Source organism: Danio rerio, chromosome 18, assembly GCF_049306965.1.
Source record: "Danio rerio strain Tuebingen ecotype United States chromosome 18, GRCz12tu, whole genome shotgun sequence".
NCBI classification, from domain to species: Eukaryota; Metazoa; Chordata; class Actinopteri; order Cypriniformes; family Danionidae; genus Danio; species Danio rerio.
The window spans coordinates 38,461,966-38,477,455 of NC_133193.1; the positions used below are offsets into that span (position 1 = coordinate 38,461,966).

General features: G+C 37.7%; 1 protein-coding gene across 28 annotated transcripts in view; it reads right to left on the reverse strand.

The window, feature by feature from the left end:
• Positions 1–15,490, reverse strand: part of ryr1b (ryanodine receptor 1b (skeletal)) — a 243,794-nt gene that overhangs the window by 48,795 nt on the left and 179,509 nt on the right. For 14 of the 28 annotated variants that reach the window (XM_073929492.1, XM_073929491.1, XM_073929490.1 and 11 more), the window contains 9 exons: positions 13,047–13,217; positions 11,800–11,859; positions 11,580–11,714; positions 10,069–10,181; positions 9,890–9,986; positions 9,696–9,802; positions 6,614–6,665; positions 6,466–6,528; positions 1,067–1,166 (listed from right to left, as the gene is read on the reverse strand). In XM_073929492.1, coding sequence (XP_073785593.1) covers positions 1,067–1,166; positions 6,466–6,528; positions 6,614–6,665; positions 9,696–9,802; positions 9,890–9,986; positions 10,069–10,181; positions 11,580–11,714; positions 11,800–11,859; positions 13,047–13,217 — 898 coding nt within the window. 28 annotated transcript variants of the gene reach the window in all.

Here is a 15,490-nt window from a genome sequence, read left to right on the forward strand (position 1 = left end):
CAGCGCTCACCTGCCCGGAGGGGGCGAGCGGGTCCGGATCTTCGTTGGACAGTGAAAGCCCACCCTCCGATGCCGCGGAGGACATCTGATCTCCGGTGTCAGCGAGTGTGAGAGCTACCATCTGGTTAGACGGATCACTCTCACCACCCGAAGCTTGGATGGAGCGCCGTGAGGAGCGAGAGGTCCGCGAGCCCGTGGGCGGCGGATTATCTCCCGCTGAAACCCTCAGATCTGCCCGAGCGCCCGCTGCTTTTTTAGAACAGGAGGCAACTGGGGTGGCTCGCTCTCTTGCGAAAGTTAGCCGCGATCTTAGCTGTGCAACGGTCATGGCATCGCAATGACGACATGAACCGCCCGCGAGCACCGCATTAATATGCTGGACCCCCAAACATGCAATGCAGTGACCGTGTCCATCATCCGGAGCCAGGAAACCCCCGCATCCAGAAACGCACAGTCGGAGCGCCATCCTGAAAAGGACGTGCTGCACGACTGTGTTGCTCTTTTAGGAAAGTTGCAACTATACGCACCGCTCTGGAGGACCGGACCCAAAGAACCGCAGGCAAGGGAGTAACCCAGCTCGACCGTCTGCCACCGCGAAGACCCACTCTGGACCGGGAGACACACTCGTTCGCTCTGAAGTGCTGATCAGCAAGAGGAACCCTCATCGACTCACTCAGAAAGGATCTGAAGCGAAAAGGATGGCGTCTGCTGGCTTCAGGTGAGCTTATATGCTGAGATAATTGCAGATGTCGCACACCTGCGCAAGCTTACGCTGCCAATTAATTTCATTCATTGGCCCGTTCAATACTCTCCAGACAAGCGGCTTCTGATCCGAATCCTCCCAATGCGTGGATTTTACAAATCAAATCCACTTATAGTGCTGAAGTTCCCCCCGAAGGGGAACGCTAGGACAGTGGTTAGGACAGTAACCGAGATGTTTGTTTGTTTTGTTTTGTGTTTTGTTTTGTTTTAAGTTATGCATCACCTAATCTAAATATTCAGTTATTAAGCAAAAGTTGTTTTGTAGCATTTTTGTAATTTTGTTTATTTGATATGAGATGTGAACCTTTGCAAGCACTGATCATTTGCAGAACCATCTCAGCTGCTCCGCGATCATGCAGACGGGACTGCTGGTACAGAAGCCTTTGTTTCTCCATCTCCTTCTCCTGTTAGATGGACGAAAATAATCCATTTAGAATGAAGTCTAACTCATAACCCCCTGACCCATGACCATCCTACATACACACACACACACACACGCACACACATACACCAAGCACAACTGAATAAACTATCTAAAAGACTAGATACTATGTCTAAGATAAAGATAAAAAAAAAAAACATATAGCAAACATGTTGTTTAAGGGTGCTTTCACATCTGTGGTTCGGTTCATTTGGTTCGAACCAAGGGCTACAAATGATACATTGTAGCATTTATCTGCTGTTTTTGGGTCCTTTTCACACCACACTGATTGCTTGGGTCCAAACCAGTTGAAAAGAACCGAAATGCAATCATGTGACAAAATCCACATCACTAATTGGGCAGAACGTATTTCCTAAACTACTTTTCGATTGATCAGAATTAACATGCAGAAAAATGCCAATGAAACTTTCGCAAGTAAAAAAACTGGCACACACAAAATGTCACTTTTGACTATGGACCTACGACTGTGCTGACTGATTGTATCCCTGCTCATAGTATACTATACTTTGAACATCACTTTAGACAAACTATACATTTCGAGAATGAAGCATGGCGGTGGCTGGAAAACAATGTTTTAATACATTGCAAATGGCGAAGGCGCATTGCAAGTCACTTCAGGAGGAGGTGTAAATTAATTTAGCTAAACTGCGACATGGTCATCTTCTGGAAATATTACCAACGATCCATCAGGTAATGTTTTTCTCAATGTTTAAAATAGTTGGTAAAGCGCCGTCAAAATTATTTTTTTTTCTCCACATTGCATAATACACAACACATTAGACTTTGGCAGCTGGATTAGTCCAAAAATGTGCAGTATTTTTTGCAGTTGGGTCTATTCTAGTTTGGATCATATTCTCACCACAAACAAATTAATCCAGGGTTCGTTTGAGAATGTGTCAAAACCACCTCTTCAAGGAGGTATCTGTGCACTTTGGTCTGCTTTTAGTGCGCACTCAAATGCGACAGCTACCTTTCCAAACAAACTGCACCAAGGGGGAAAACAAACTCTAGTACGATCAACCAAACTAAATAAGGCAGGTGTGAAAACACCCTAAAACAGCTATTTTAAAGTCTGTGTGAAATCAAAATTCAGAGTGTTTATTTTGCTAGCTCACATTGTTAATCTTAAGCTGAATAATTAATCTGTGCCAGTTAATCCACAGAAAAAAAAAGTTTGCTTCAATAATGTTCAATGAAAGTCTGACCATACACTTCCGTGTTTGGAGTGGCAGTCCTTCTGTTCAAATCAACCCGAGGGCTTCCATAGCAACTGTATATTAATGCCCTCTCATAATGTTAGTTTCTTATTAGGGAGTGATGCTCAAAAAAAAGTCACACCCCTACTCAATATTCCGTTTTGGTTGGCAGTACAACAGGGTGCTGAAATAAAAGTCTCAGCAACTTTTGGTTCACACAGACTTTAAGGATTTGTTTTCCCTGAACACTAAATGCCTGATGTTAAATTTATTAATGAAAAACAGACTGCTTGTTGTTTATACAAGTTATGTACTTCATTTAAATCCACAGACATATCTTTCACACACTTTCTCATTCAAAACACAGGTGCAATTAGTCATGTGTCCGTTATTTGAGCCATTGGCACAAACTTTAGACTACAGCAAGCAAACCTGCTCTCGCTGAAGAGTGAGAAACATTTGTACACTGGCTCTTCCCTTTGATTTAACCACATTATTTAATTGGGTGCTGCTCTTTTTACATAGCCTTACATCATGACTGTAACTGTTCAAGACAACAGGATCTGTGATAAGAAAGGAATTTTTAATTTAATAGGAAACGTATGTTATTGGTATTATTTTAGCAAAATGCTTTAAGCTAACTTCTAACCATTTAGAAAAATGTGCAATATAATTGCTTCAAACATTCACAACCACAATGGGTTAAGTTTCTTTTGCATGGCAAGACTACATTGAGGCTAGATTTTAATTAATAATTTAAAATAAAACAAAAAGTATAGTTTTGGTCATTCATTTTAACAGTTTTGCGGCCTGAAATGCAAACTATGAAATTGTAAACAAAGTTTAGTGTTTTTTGGAAATTAAATTATTATTGTTGCTGCAGTCATCATTATGATAATCATTATGTTGTGTTGTGGTCTCACTTTTGGTTCCTGTGCTTTCTTCCAGTATTTAATTCCTGTTCTCTTAGCTCCCATTTTTATCCATGGTAACTCATCTTTAAATGATTATGTTCACCTGTATATATTTATATATACAGTATATAGTTTATATATATATATATATATATATATATATATATATATATATATATATATATATATATATATATATATATATATATATATATATATATATATATGTGTATGTATATATATATATATATATATATATATATATATATATATATATATATATATATATATATATATATATATATATATATAAGCTGTATGTTGATTCTGCTCCAGAAAAAATATTTATTCAATGGTGATGAAAACCTCATCTACTTTTTTAGAATTTTTAACAGATTTTGCAGAATATTAACAGCTCTTTTTTTTCACTGCTAATTTCATTTTTGGGTTTAGAATTTACCTCAGTGCAGACAAAACTTTCAAACCATCCAGTGTCCTGAAGACCTTTCAGTCTCTTTTAAGTATGTGTGTGTGTCTAAATGTAAATAAAAGCACTCATTAAATATAATATCTTGAATTTACTCCTATTTAAACTTTGATTTTTAGTCAGAGTCTGTATGCGTCAGTGACAGATGACAGATGCTTGCTCCGCTCATTCTCTTGTGTATTTACCCTGCCATGGTCACTCCCCTACCTTCTACTCGGAGTTATCCAAATCCTTTCAAGTTAAGATTTGGACTGACAAATAACAGCATTTTCTTTCTCAGTAGAATTGTTTTGTTTTACTACACACCTTGTTTCTGTTACTATTGAGAAATGTTGAGTAACCCACTGTTTCTAAGTTCTCTATCATTCTCTGTAGTGCTGAACTTTTATCAAAGCGAGCCATTTATAATTTGGTAGCGATGACACCCTGTTGACAAAAGAGATTACACAAATATATACAATGCATCAAGCGCACAGATTTTCAAGCTAAACCCACCCCTAAAAGCACCCAAGCATCCCATTTCCCAAACCCAACCCCCAGCAAGAAGCACCACCCTCTCCCACCCTGCCCTGAGAGCCAGGCCATGTACTTCAAAATATTGACTATAATTACTGTACGTATTTGTATAGCCATGTAGAAGAAAATGTAAAGGCTACGTATATATAGCTTTAACGGTACTTAACTGTATGTATCAACTGTAAATGCATTTTGACTTACTTCTATAAACATTTTCATAGTGAGATAAAAGTTTTCTTTTTGTAATGTTTTGTGTGTCTGTGCAGGCTTTTACTGTAGTCTTTGGTGAGTACAGAGAAAAAGACTTATTCCAATTCGAAACAAAGACACAGAGATGCTTTATGTAGACATACAAAGTTACGACATACATGCCTGATCTAAATTCAGAAAAATCTAATAACTTCACTGGCCACGGACAGATATTCTGGAAGATGTAAGAAACCCAGCATAATTTAACAAAACATTCCTTAAAGGAAGCAACTTTGATTATAGTTATGCAGTGTTTATGCCACGTCATAACTATTTTAATCACAAGATGATAGCGCAGACAGTCGTACAATCCCAGTTGATACACAAATACAGCTATATTTAATTATTATTTAAATGATGACATTAGAAAAAAATTAATCAGAATTTTTTTTAATTTTGACTAGATAATAGACATTATGTCATAGTTTTTGTTGACATTATGTCAATTATTTTTAGATTATTCTTTTCAATATTAAGGTATTAACAATATTTTAGAAGTTATTAACAGAAATATCACAAAAATAACTGCTTAACCTTTTTTATGACTGAAGCCAATGATATATATTTTTAAATAACAGGGAAAAATATAACTTTACGAGGTGGCAATTTAGTATGAATTAACACAAGCGATATTAAAACAAACTATTTATAATAAAAGTATGCATGTAGGTCCATCCCATAATTAACCTTCACTTAGGGGTAGCCAGATTGGACAAAAATGTACAAATTATTTTGTTTCATGTAACTTAGCCACCAATTTTGCCAAAACATAAAGTATGCCATGTAATTTAAAAAAGAATGTGAATCTTTTTTTTAAAAATGAGATATTTTATGATTTTAAATTCCAACTTGTAAGTACAAATGGCAAAACTGCAAAATATAAATAGGGAAAATCATAATTGCTCTTGTACTGGACTTTTCTTTTTACAAATATAGTTCTCTCAACATTGTCATCCATCTTAGATGAAATCACTGCAGTGTGAATCATTTATTGATATGAATTATGAATCTTCGAGTGTACCAAGATCACACATAAGTGATGCAATACAATGCTCTCTAGGAAAGTCTTCAGCTCTGTAGGTTATGGAATGGAGCGACTGAAACTTCCTCAAGCTGAATATCTGTGGTGAGGTGAGCAGGTGAAGCTATAGCTTACTTTCTGAATTTAAATTACATCATGAAGGACAAAACAGGGTTAGCAGGTCAGTGAAGCAGTAAGACACAAAAGATGCAGACAGAATGAAAAACTACAGGCGACTGCCTACAAACTCAGAGAGGAAAGAGTTTTTGGAGAGGTGGGGCTGAGAATGTATTAGTTGAACAGTTAAGAGGTATTTGCTGAGTGTGTGAATGAGTGCATAAATAAGTCTCACACACAAACACACACACTGCAGAAATCATCAGAAATGCTACTATAAGAATCCCAAAAGAACAACTATGCAGTTTTGAGGCCTGAGTTACAAATTTTCAGTATCACTGCTCTCTCATCTTGGCGGAAAGCACTAGAAAAAACTATTCACACCTTTCTTAGCTTCCTACAAATGAAGCCGAATTGGTCAAACTGTGATGTATTCAGCATGTCTTGTTATTTTTTTTTTTTTCTGTTGTCTCTTCTGTTTTGTGTGCAGCCATCTCTCTGCACTCTTTCAAGTCATGCAATAACCACAGAGATAAACGGTTAAGAGACAAAGACTCTGAATCCAGCAAAGGAGTGCACAGATCAGACAGAAGGAGGGACAGAGACAGAGACAGAAGAGAGCTGAAGGATGAGTGTGCGGGTGCAGTGGATGTGGACGTGTTCACTCAGTGCGTGGCAGGAGCTGTAGCTGTAGCTGTAGGCTCCGCTGACTCCCATGGCCCCAGCCCCAGGCCCCCCCATACCATCTCTGTCTGTCGCACCTCAAAGGATGGCTCCACGCCCCCCTCCTCTCCCCCTTCGTCCTCCTCACCAATGTGGCAGCTCTGCAGGGAGAGATGTGTGGGGTCAGCTAATGGGAAAACTGTTAACAAAGATATCGGGTATCAAAAGATACGTTTATGTACTTACTTTTGCCATAATATCAGCATATGACATATATAGATGATCCACTTCAAGTTTGCTGCAGTGAGGAGAACATAAATATGAGACAAACGTCAAATATATGATCAACTTCCAACCCAGGCTCATTCTGAAAACGTTGTCGTTTATGGAGAACGTGAAATACGTCCCGGGAGGTATGTATTTTTGCAGTTTTTGTTGTCGCGAATAAGCGAGAGGCCGATGTGTGCGTTTTTTCGCATCTCAAATGTCTCTTGTGAGAACTCACCAGAGGCCGCTGTTGACCGACTAAATGAATGAATGATTGACTGGGCGCCCGGCCAATCGACCAACCCACTGTCCTCCTTCCCTAAACCAACCAATTTTACAGATTGGCCTGCCTGCTTACTTCACCAAACCCAATCGACGCTTTACAAAAGCCATCCAGAAAAATAACAGCCCTAGTCTGATTTTTACCATGTTTTCAGATTTTACCACATTCTCACCCTGTTGTTCACTTGTTCATTTTATTTTTTGGATTCTGTTTTTGTCTTACCTGATTTCTAGAACCACTCTTCCCCGGACTCGAACCCGGTCGTCATTGTGGTCAACTCCTCTCTGCGCCTCAAGTCCGCTGACGCACACAACAAGCTAGCTGAACAAATTGGTTGTGGTGGGAAAGCCCTCCACACGGAGGTAAGCGGTCAGCCAGTAAGCGCCAAAGGGAATGGCGTCAAACCGCCCTGTAGCGTTTTTTGAAGAGCAGGGGGAGGGAGGGGGGGGTGTTGTTGTTGTCGTCGTCTGATCATCGTCGCGCGCGTACTGTTGCTGTGCGCCTACAGAAGGGAAGTACAGGGGGGGGGATTTGGGGGGGGGGGGGGGGGGGGTGGGGGGAGGTGGGAGGGGGGATGTTGTGTCGCGGGGGCACTTTTGATCATTTTGGTAGGGCACTTTCTATCCAACACTAAAAAGGGCATGTGCACTGCACAGGTTGAGCCCTATGTACTTTATAAACTGAACACTTTTCCATAAATTATTTTGTTTATTTAGTTTCATTTATTCATTCATTCATTTTCTTTTTGGCTTATTTCCTGCCCAGCCAGGGCTCAAACCAGCCAGTAAGCGGCAAAGGGAATGGCGTCAAACCGCCCTGTAGCGTTCGCTTAAAAAAAAATTAAATGCAGCCATACGTACCTCCGGCTACGTAATTTGTGGTCTCCAGAAACGTCCTCGAGACTACATTTTCAGAATGAGCCTGTGTTTTCAACTTCACTAGTGTCGGTTCAATTGACAATTTATTCAGATGTATAGGATATAAGATATACAGTAATATAGTTTCTGAGACAAAACGATGCACATTTGTCACCAAAGTCCCTTTAAGGCCGGGGTTTCAAACTCAGTTTGAAGGGGTGCTGACCTGCACAGTTTAGTTCCAACCCTGCTTCAACACACTTACCTGGAGGTTTCAAACAATGCCTAAATGGCTCAATTAGTTTGATCAAATGTGTTTAATTAGTGGTAAAACTAAACTGTGCAGAGCAGTGGCCCTCCAGGAACTGAGTTTGACACCTGTGCTTTAACGCAAGTACTTTTACTCAGCGGCCAACTTTGAAAAACATCTTCAGCATCCAGTTGCCTCTTCTGTTTCTTTAAACGGGGGAACAAATCTTCGAGAATCAAATTCTGTTTCGCAAGCTTATGATTAGATTTCATATTTGTAATCTCTAATGGAATCTCACAAATTTAGTTTGTAAATGTAAAAATGTATGTAAAATCATAACAAAGACTTGCTTTCTTAGTTCCAAACACAATTATGACTGTTTTGGCAGAATGTGATCAGATGTAATCCTGTCAATCAACCTACAGTATGTAATACTGTAAGAATACATAACTTACATATTATTGATAGCATTCTCTGAATAAAACTGTGTTGTATGGTTGTATGGCACATAGGCCATGGTATTAGCCTTCTGAGGTAATTTTAAACTTAATCCTGACAACTAATCTTTTATCAAAGTAATAGTGGCCTCTTTGTTTAAAGATGCTTGAGCACTCTCATATTAATTTGCTTGATGTCATGTGATTTGCATTAGAATGGTGGAATTGGGAATTCCCTAAAGGCAATGAGATCAGATCAGAAAAACCCCCAAGCGTCATTTTATACAGATTACAAAACCATTTGGTTTCAGGCAGAGCTACAAGCTATATTTCAAATTCAAATGTAATTTCTAATTTATCAGTAAGGCAAATATTTACTGCCATTTAGCTCTTTTTCTCATACAAAAACAGATGTATGGACAGAGCATCTCTTCCAGAGAACCTTCAGTTTAAGCCGATGATTGGCTTTTTTACTAGACAGCGGGGCATTCTTTGGTAGAAAACCCATATTCAATGTTGCATTTTTTCTTCATTCAACACTATTAACGGCATGGCTTCTGTATCCTATAGTCTTTGCCAAACATTAAGCTGTCTTTAATTGCTGCAGATTATGTTAAAAAACTAATTACAATTACAAAACTAAATTGAAAATAAAGCTGGAATTTATATTTGTAGTGACCACAAATTTAGCAAGGACAACAACCTCTCATTCAAAAGCAATTTCATACATTAATTTCAGTGTACACTGATTCATGAATTACTCATGCCATTATATTATTCTAATTTGAGGGAGGATGAGGCTTCCTCATCAGGGGTCACCAATCTCGGTCCTGGAGGGCCGGTGTCCCTGCTGGGTTTAGCTCCAACTTGCCTCAACACACCTGCCTGGATGTTTCAAGTATTCCTAGTAAGACCTTGATTAGCTTGTTCAGGTGTGTTTGATTAGGGTTGGAGCTAAAATCTGCAGGAAACCGGCCCTCCAGAAACAAGATTGGTGATCCCTGCTCAAACTCAACACTTGCGCCTCCTGTTGTTTACAATGTGTATTAGTTTGGTTTATCACTAAAATTTGTTTAATACACATATTTTCAAAGACTTTTGGCTGACTTAAGAGTGTATTTTTCAATCGCTACTGTTTATTGATGTGATTCTGCTATGAAGCAGTCTGTACTGCATAAAGAACTGAAAATAAATGTGACTTGAAGAAGAAACACAGAGTCAAGATTTTGCTTACAGTTTCTCGGTGAGAGCGGTGCGACTGAAGTGAAGGATGAGCTGATGAAGGGGGTCTGGTTTGGATTCGGTTTCTTCCTCTTCTTCCTCTTCCTGCTCCAATGCTTTCTAAAACAACAACAAAAAGCAATGCTATAAACAAACTGCTCAACAGAATGTAAAAAAAAAGAGTGTAAAATGGAACTATAGACTCACAGACAAGTCATCTATCATCTTGTCTTCAAATGAATAGCCCTCATTCTCAAGCCAGTTTCGTTTGTAACCGTCAAGGAACATGTTAGATGCCCGGTGCCTAAAGTGAGATGAAAATTATGCTTGCATGGCTAGTTTGAGTCCTGGACAACACTGAAATGAGGTTGTGTGTGTATTGATACCTGGGGATGTTGTAGAGCGGTGTCATTCTGAAGCAGGCCACCACTGCCCTGCGCCGCTGTTTGGACAAAAGCTTGTGCCACACCATCTTCTTAGACTTGTATGGATGTTCAGTCTGGTTGAAGATGAGGGGAGGAAGAAACAGCTTAAAACTGATGATAAAGAATTTGTAACAACAAAACTAGTAACGTAAAAGTGAGTGGGCCGTAGTTTTGCAATACCAGAGCTTAACATAAAATTACAATTTTTGCCTGAAAGAATTAAAGCTGGAAAAGTTGGCGGTTCATTCCGCTGTGGTGACCCCAGATTAATAAAGGGACTACGCCAAAAAGAAAATGAATGAATGAATTCATTAAAATAAAAAAAAATATTAGCTAAAAATAAAAAGTAAAGAGTCACGTAAAATGGGGATCTGTTTATGAAAAGCCATTTTAGCATTTGATCTATACAGTGTATTAGTATCTGTTTACATTCTACTGTATATAGTCATACTTATTTTTAGATACTTTTTAGTATTCATAAGGCATCAGTGATTTTTCCTTAGGTACTGCACTTCTTATTTATGTTAGATATTCATTAGACACAAGTATCTATTAAAGTAATGATTAGAAAGTCAATAACATATCTCATTCTGACTAGTGTGCATTTCATATATTTATTTTTATGACTATAACATACATACATAAAACATATACTAGCAACTGTTTTATAGGTGCAAGTAGATGCTGGAAACTTATTACACATAAACATTTAATAGTTAGAGACTAATTCTCATTTATTATACATTAGTAACACAATATGAGTATGTGTTAAAGAGTAGATGTTAAAACGGCTCGCCATAATATGTTAAACTAACTAATGCTCATTTTATTAATGGCTTAGTTAGTTTTAGTTTTGTTTTTATATACTGAACACATTTCCATAAATTATTTTGTCTATTTAGTTTAATTTATTCATTCATTCATTTTCTTTTTGGCTTAGTTCCTGCCCAGCCAGGGCTCAAATCAGCGACCTTCTTGCTGTGAGGCGTATTTAGTTTCAGATTTAGTAATTGTAGTTTAAGAACTCGTCTAGGGTCAGCAAGAGCAAAGTTTAGGGTTTGAACAGCTTACATGAACTCTTGTGGAAACTTCTTAGTAGTAAAAATATAATCGTTGTTTGAACAAACACTGAATCCAAAGCCACAAAAAATGCAACTAAAATGAATAAACGCAAAAGAATAAGAAGACTTCAGACAAGCTTCCTTATTATTAAAGATCATGTGTGTAGTTAGACATGCTTGGTTTATTTTTCTCGAAAAATTAAGAAAAGATTGAACATGTTTTATGATTTTATAGAATATTGACTAGTGACTGTTATTTGTTTTGGTTGTTCATTTATTGTGAATTATTTTTTTTTATTTGAGTTAATGATGTTTTTTGGCTAATAGTTTTAGATTTTGTTTACTAAAATAGACAGTGCCACAGTGTCCTTTCTCACCACTAGTGTATGCGAAAGTGCAAACCAGCCTCACCAACTCAAGATGGTAGAGAACAGCAGAAACTTCCTGAACTCTCTTCACAACTTTCTCTGGTGCATCAGCATCTTCAGCTTTCCCTGAGGTCTCTTTATAAAGAGCCATCTGCCAGCGCATGGATGGGTCCTCCACCTACAGACAGACAGAGATGTGTGTGTGTGTGTGTGGACACTAGCAGGAGTTGAGGCGTTTCATTCACTTGTCTGTTTGTGCTTACCTTGCCCTGTAGATGCAGGTTATTCTGCAGAAACTCCCTCACTTCTTCATCTGTGTCTTTCTGTAACATTTCAATCATCAGAGTATCAACAAAACTAATAGTACACAAAATAAACTTCTGTGAACTGTTCAGGTGAGAAATGAATACTTTTCCTCAGCAAAGATTCATTATATTGAGCAAATTTGTCCATTAAGTGTCAATATTTTCCCCTGGAATACATTTCATGAGATGTGTTTTTACCTTCATGCATCATTCAAATATACAGTATGCTGTTTATGATGAAGGTATTCATAACACGGCAGTTTTCACTCTATAAATCTCAGTCATTTACAGCTAAACGCTGCAAATTGTCCAGTGCATTCATAAGCTCAACAGAAGGTTATAATGCTCAGCAATCTGATGCAATGTGTTGAGGCCCTGTCCAATGCTGTGAATTTACACCTACATATGTAATTTGTTAATTTGTACCCTGTTAATTTCTGTCCCTGGTAGTCATGGATTGACATTAACTTTTTTTGGTCAGTGGTTATTCACAGTTTTGATGATAAAAAATTATTGCAATTAAATAATTCATTTATTAAAGATCCATGAGAATGAGCATTGGTATTGTGGGTTTGTTTTTATGCAGAAAACAGTATGGGAGTATTAAGTTCTTTCACACAATTGGTTTAAAAATGTCTTGCAGCTTTCGTGAATATGCATATTGGGGTAAACTTTGCAATTAATCTGCATCCTGAACCATGGAGTGTGTTTCGTTCAAATCAACTGTAATCAATTACATCTCTACATTTTCAGCCCACCATTTTTATCCCACCTACTGTATTAAATAGTGTCTTAATTTACATTTGGCAGGTCAATGAGTGTTAAAAAGATCACCCAATAATGAAAATACACTCACCATTTATTTAACCTTAAGTTATTTTAAATACATTGCTGTACATTTATTCAACAGAAAAACACCCAAACAAAACAATTAAAGATTGTATATATAGTCAAGTCAAAGACTACTGGTTTACAACATTCTTCAAAATATTTTCTTTTGTATTAAACAGAAGAATGAAATTAAAACAGGTTTAGAAAAAGTGGAGAATGTTATTTTTTATTTTAGGTTGAGCTATTCCTAATGTCAAGCCTTGCTGTTGTGAAACACTCAAGAAAAACTTAAGCTTTTTTTTTTTTTTTTTTTTTTGGGTTTTGCAAGAAACCAAACATCCTAATCAAGCTTTAGGTAGCATGCTGCTAAGTACCAGAGAGTAGCGGATCTTGGCCAGGTTTATGAGCTCTTGGTCTGCAGGAGAGCACATGTTGAGGCCGATGGGGAGCAGTTTCTTCAGGGCCGCCACGATCAGCGAGGTCTGCACCGAGTAACGGTCTCCGCGACGCTTCTTCTTGGTCCGGTCATCATCTGAGCCTCCACCCTATAAAAACCTTCCAGTGTTAGACTGACACAAGGCCACTTTTACCTAGGGTTCGCCACCAACAAGCTGATTTGGGAAAAGAATATGGGTTTCTTTTTGGAAAGACTGGATTCTGTGTCAAAATCAGTCTTTCAAAGGAAACTATCAACCTGAATAATGTGAATACAGAAACAATTCTCTGTAAACATCTCCCTTCTGTAAGTGTCTTGTTTTCTTAAAGGAACACTCCACTTTTTAAATAGGCTTATTTATTACTTCCCTAGAGTTAACCAGTTGACTTTTAACATTTTTGAATCTATCCAGCGATTTCTGGGTCTGGTAGGAGCACTTTTCGCTTGGCTTCAGCATAGATCAGGGGTGTCAAACCCAATTTCTGGAGGGCCGAAGCCCTGCACAGTTTAGTTTCAACCCTGCTCCAACACACTAACCTGTAGGTTTCAAACAAGCCTGAAGGACTCAATTAGTTTGATCAGGTGTGTTTAATTAGGGTTGGAACTAAACTGTGCAGAGCTGCGGCCCTTTTGGAGCTGAGTTTGACATCTGTGGCATAGATGATTGAATTGGATTAGACCATCTCTGTCATAAATTACAAAAAAAAGACTGGATAATTTTCACATTTAAAGCTTCACTGTTCTGTTGTTAAACTGTCTACTATGACCAACAGAAAAAGAAATGCTGCTATTTTCTAGGCAGATTTTCTGGCTTAGTTAGTTAGAATCTCTCATTTAATCAAAAAACTTCGCTGCCGATTCTGCAGCAGGCTCAATAATATTACACAATTTATTGTGGTGCAAGTGGTGGCAAATATGTAGGAATTGATGATGGGGATTTTCAGGCACTGCATAATATAATTGTGCCTGCTGCAGTCATGGTATGGCAGCAAAGTTCCTTGATTATTAAGCTGGAAAGAATATATATAGAATATATCCTATAATTTTCCACTAGTCTTAGCACACAAAGCAACAACAAAACAGTAGCTCTTTAAATAAGAAAATTATCAAAACTCTTTAGTTGTTTTATTAACAAAATGCTAATGATCTAATCTGATTCAATTATCAATGCTAAGCTAAGCTAAATGTGCTTCCACCAGACCCAAAAACCATTCATAAATGAAAAAACTCTGGTGTTTAAGCGGTGTTTAAACTCTAGGGGAATTGTAAAAAGAGTCTATTTTTTTGACTGTTGTTAGTTTCAATTAGTTTAATTTTCATTTATTGATGGGACATTTGGATCATATTCACGAACTGGATCTTTTGAACAGTTTGTTTGAATGAACTGCTTCAATAAATGGATCATCGATTCTTTTATGCTACAATGTAATGATCATTTGCAATTGTGTAATGAAAATCGTCCCAGGATAGGATTCAACATATCAAAATACATAGACAGCAAATATATTTTGAGTCAGTTAAAACATCACCGTGATCTGAAAAGTTTGTTACAATTATGTTTTGCAACTCACATCTGATCTTTCAGTGTGGGTGACCAAAAAACTGTTGCAACTGATTCTGAGCACAACGAGATTCGAAACTTGATTCAAAAACCAAAAGCCATGTTATGGCCACAATGTCCATTAATTGTTAAGGTGGAATTAGAGTATAGGTTAATTTTTTTCAGTCTGGAATAGAAGAAAAATTTTAATAGAAGAAAGATAAGCTAAAATCGCTCCCGTCAGAACCAGAGATAAGCTGAATGGATTCAAAAATGGAAAAACTCAGCTGTTTAACTCAAGGGGGAATTGTAAAATTAGTCTATGTTTTTTGAGTGTTCCTTTAAGTTTATGATTAGCTATAGTTTTTACATTGTTAACTAATGTGTTAATGGTGGCTGATTTTTTTGTATTACAAACTAATTAATAAGAAAATGGGGAAACTAACCAAACTGGCACATGTTTTATCTGTCAGTTTATTAGGAAGTGTTAGTGCTAAACATACAGCAGTCATCAGTGTTAGTAGTGTAAGTTGCCCACCCTTCAGCACAGCACACTTAAACACAGCACTAGGCTTTGGGGCCGCTCCGTCCCTCACACACACGCTCTGAATCTGTGCCTGTAAGACGCCATTAATGGCTGTTGCCTTCTACAACAAACAGTTTCCTCTGGCCTTTGAGATGAGATCACATAAGATAAGAGGAGACTAAAGATGACAAGCAAAATGAAGATGAGAAAAGTCTAGACAAGATTAGAGAAGTCATAAATAGGAGCAACGAAGACGTTATACTAGGGAGTCACGAGAAATGAAAATGATTCAAATCTTGTAAAGCAATTGGTTTAT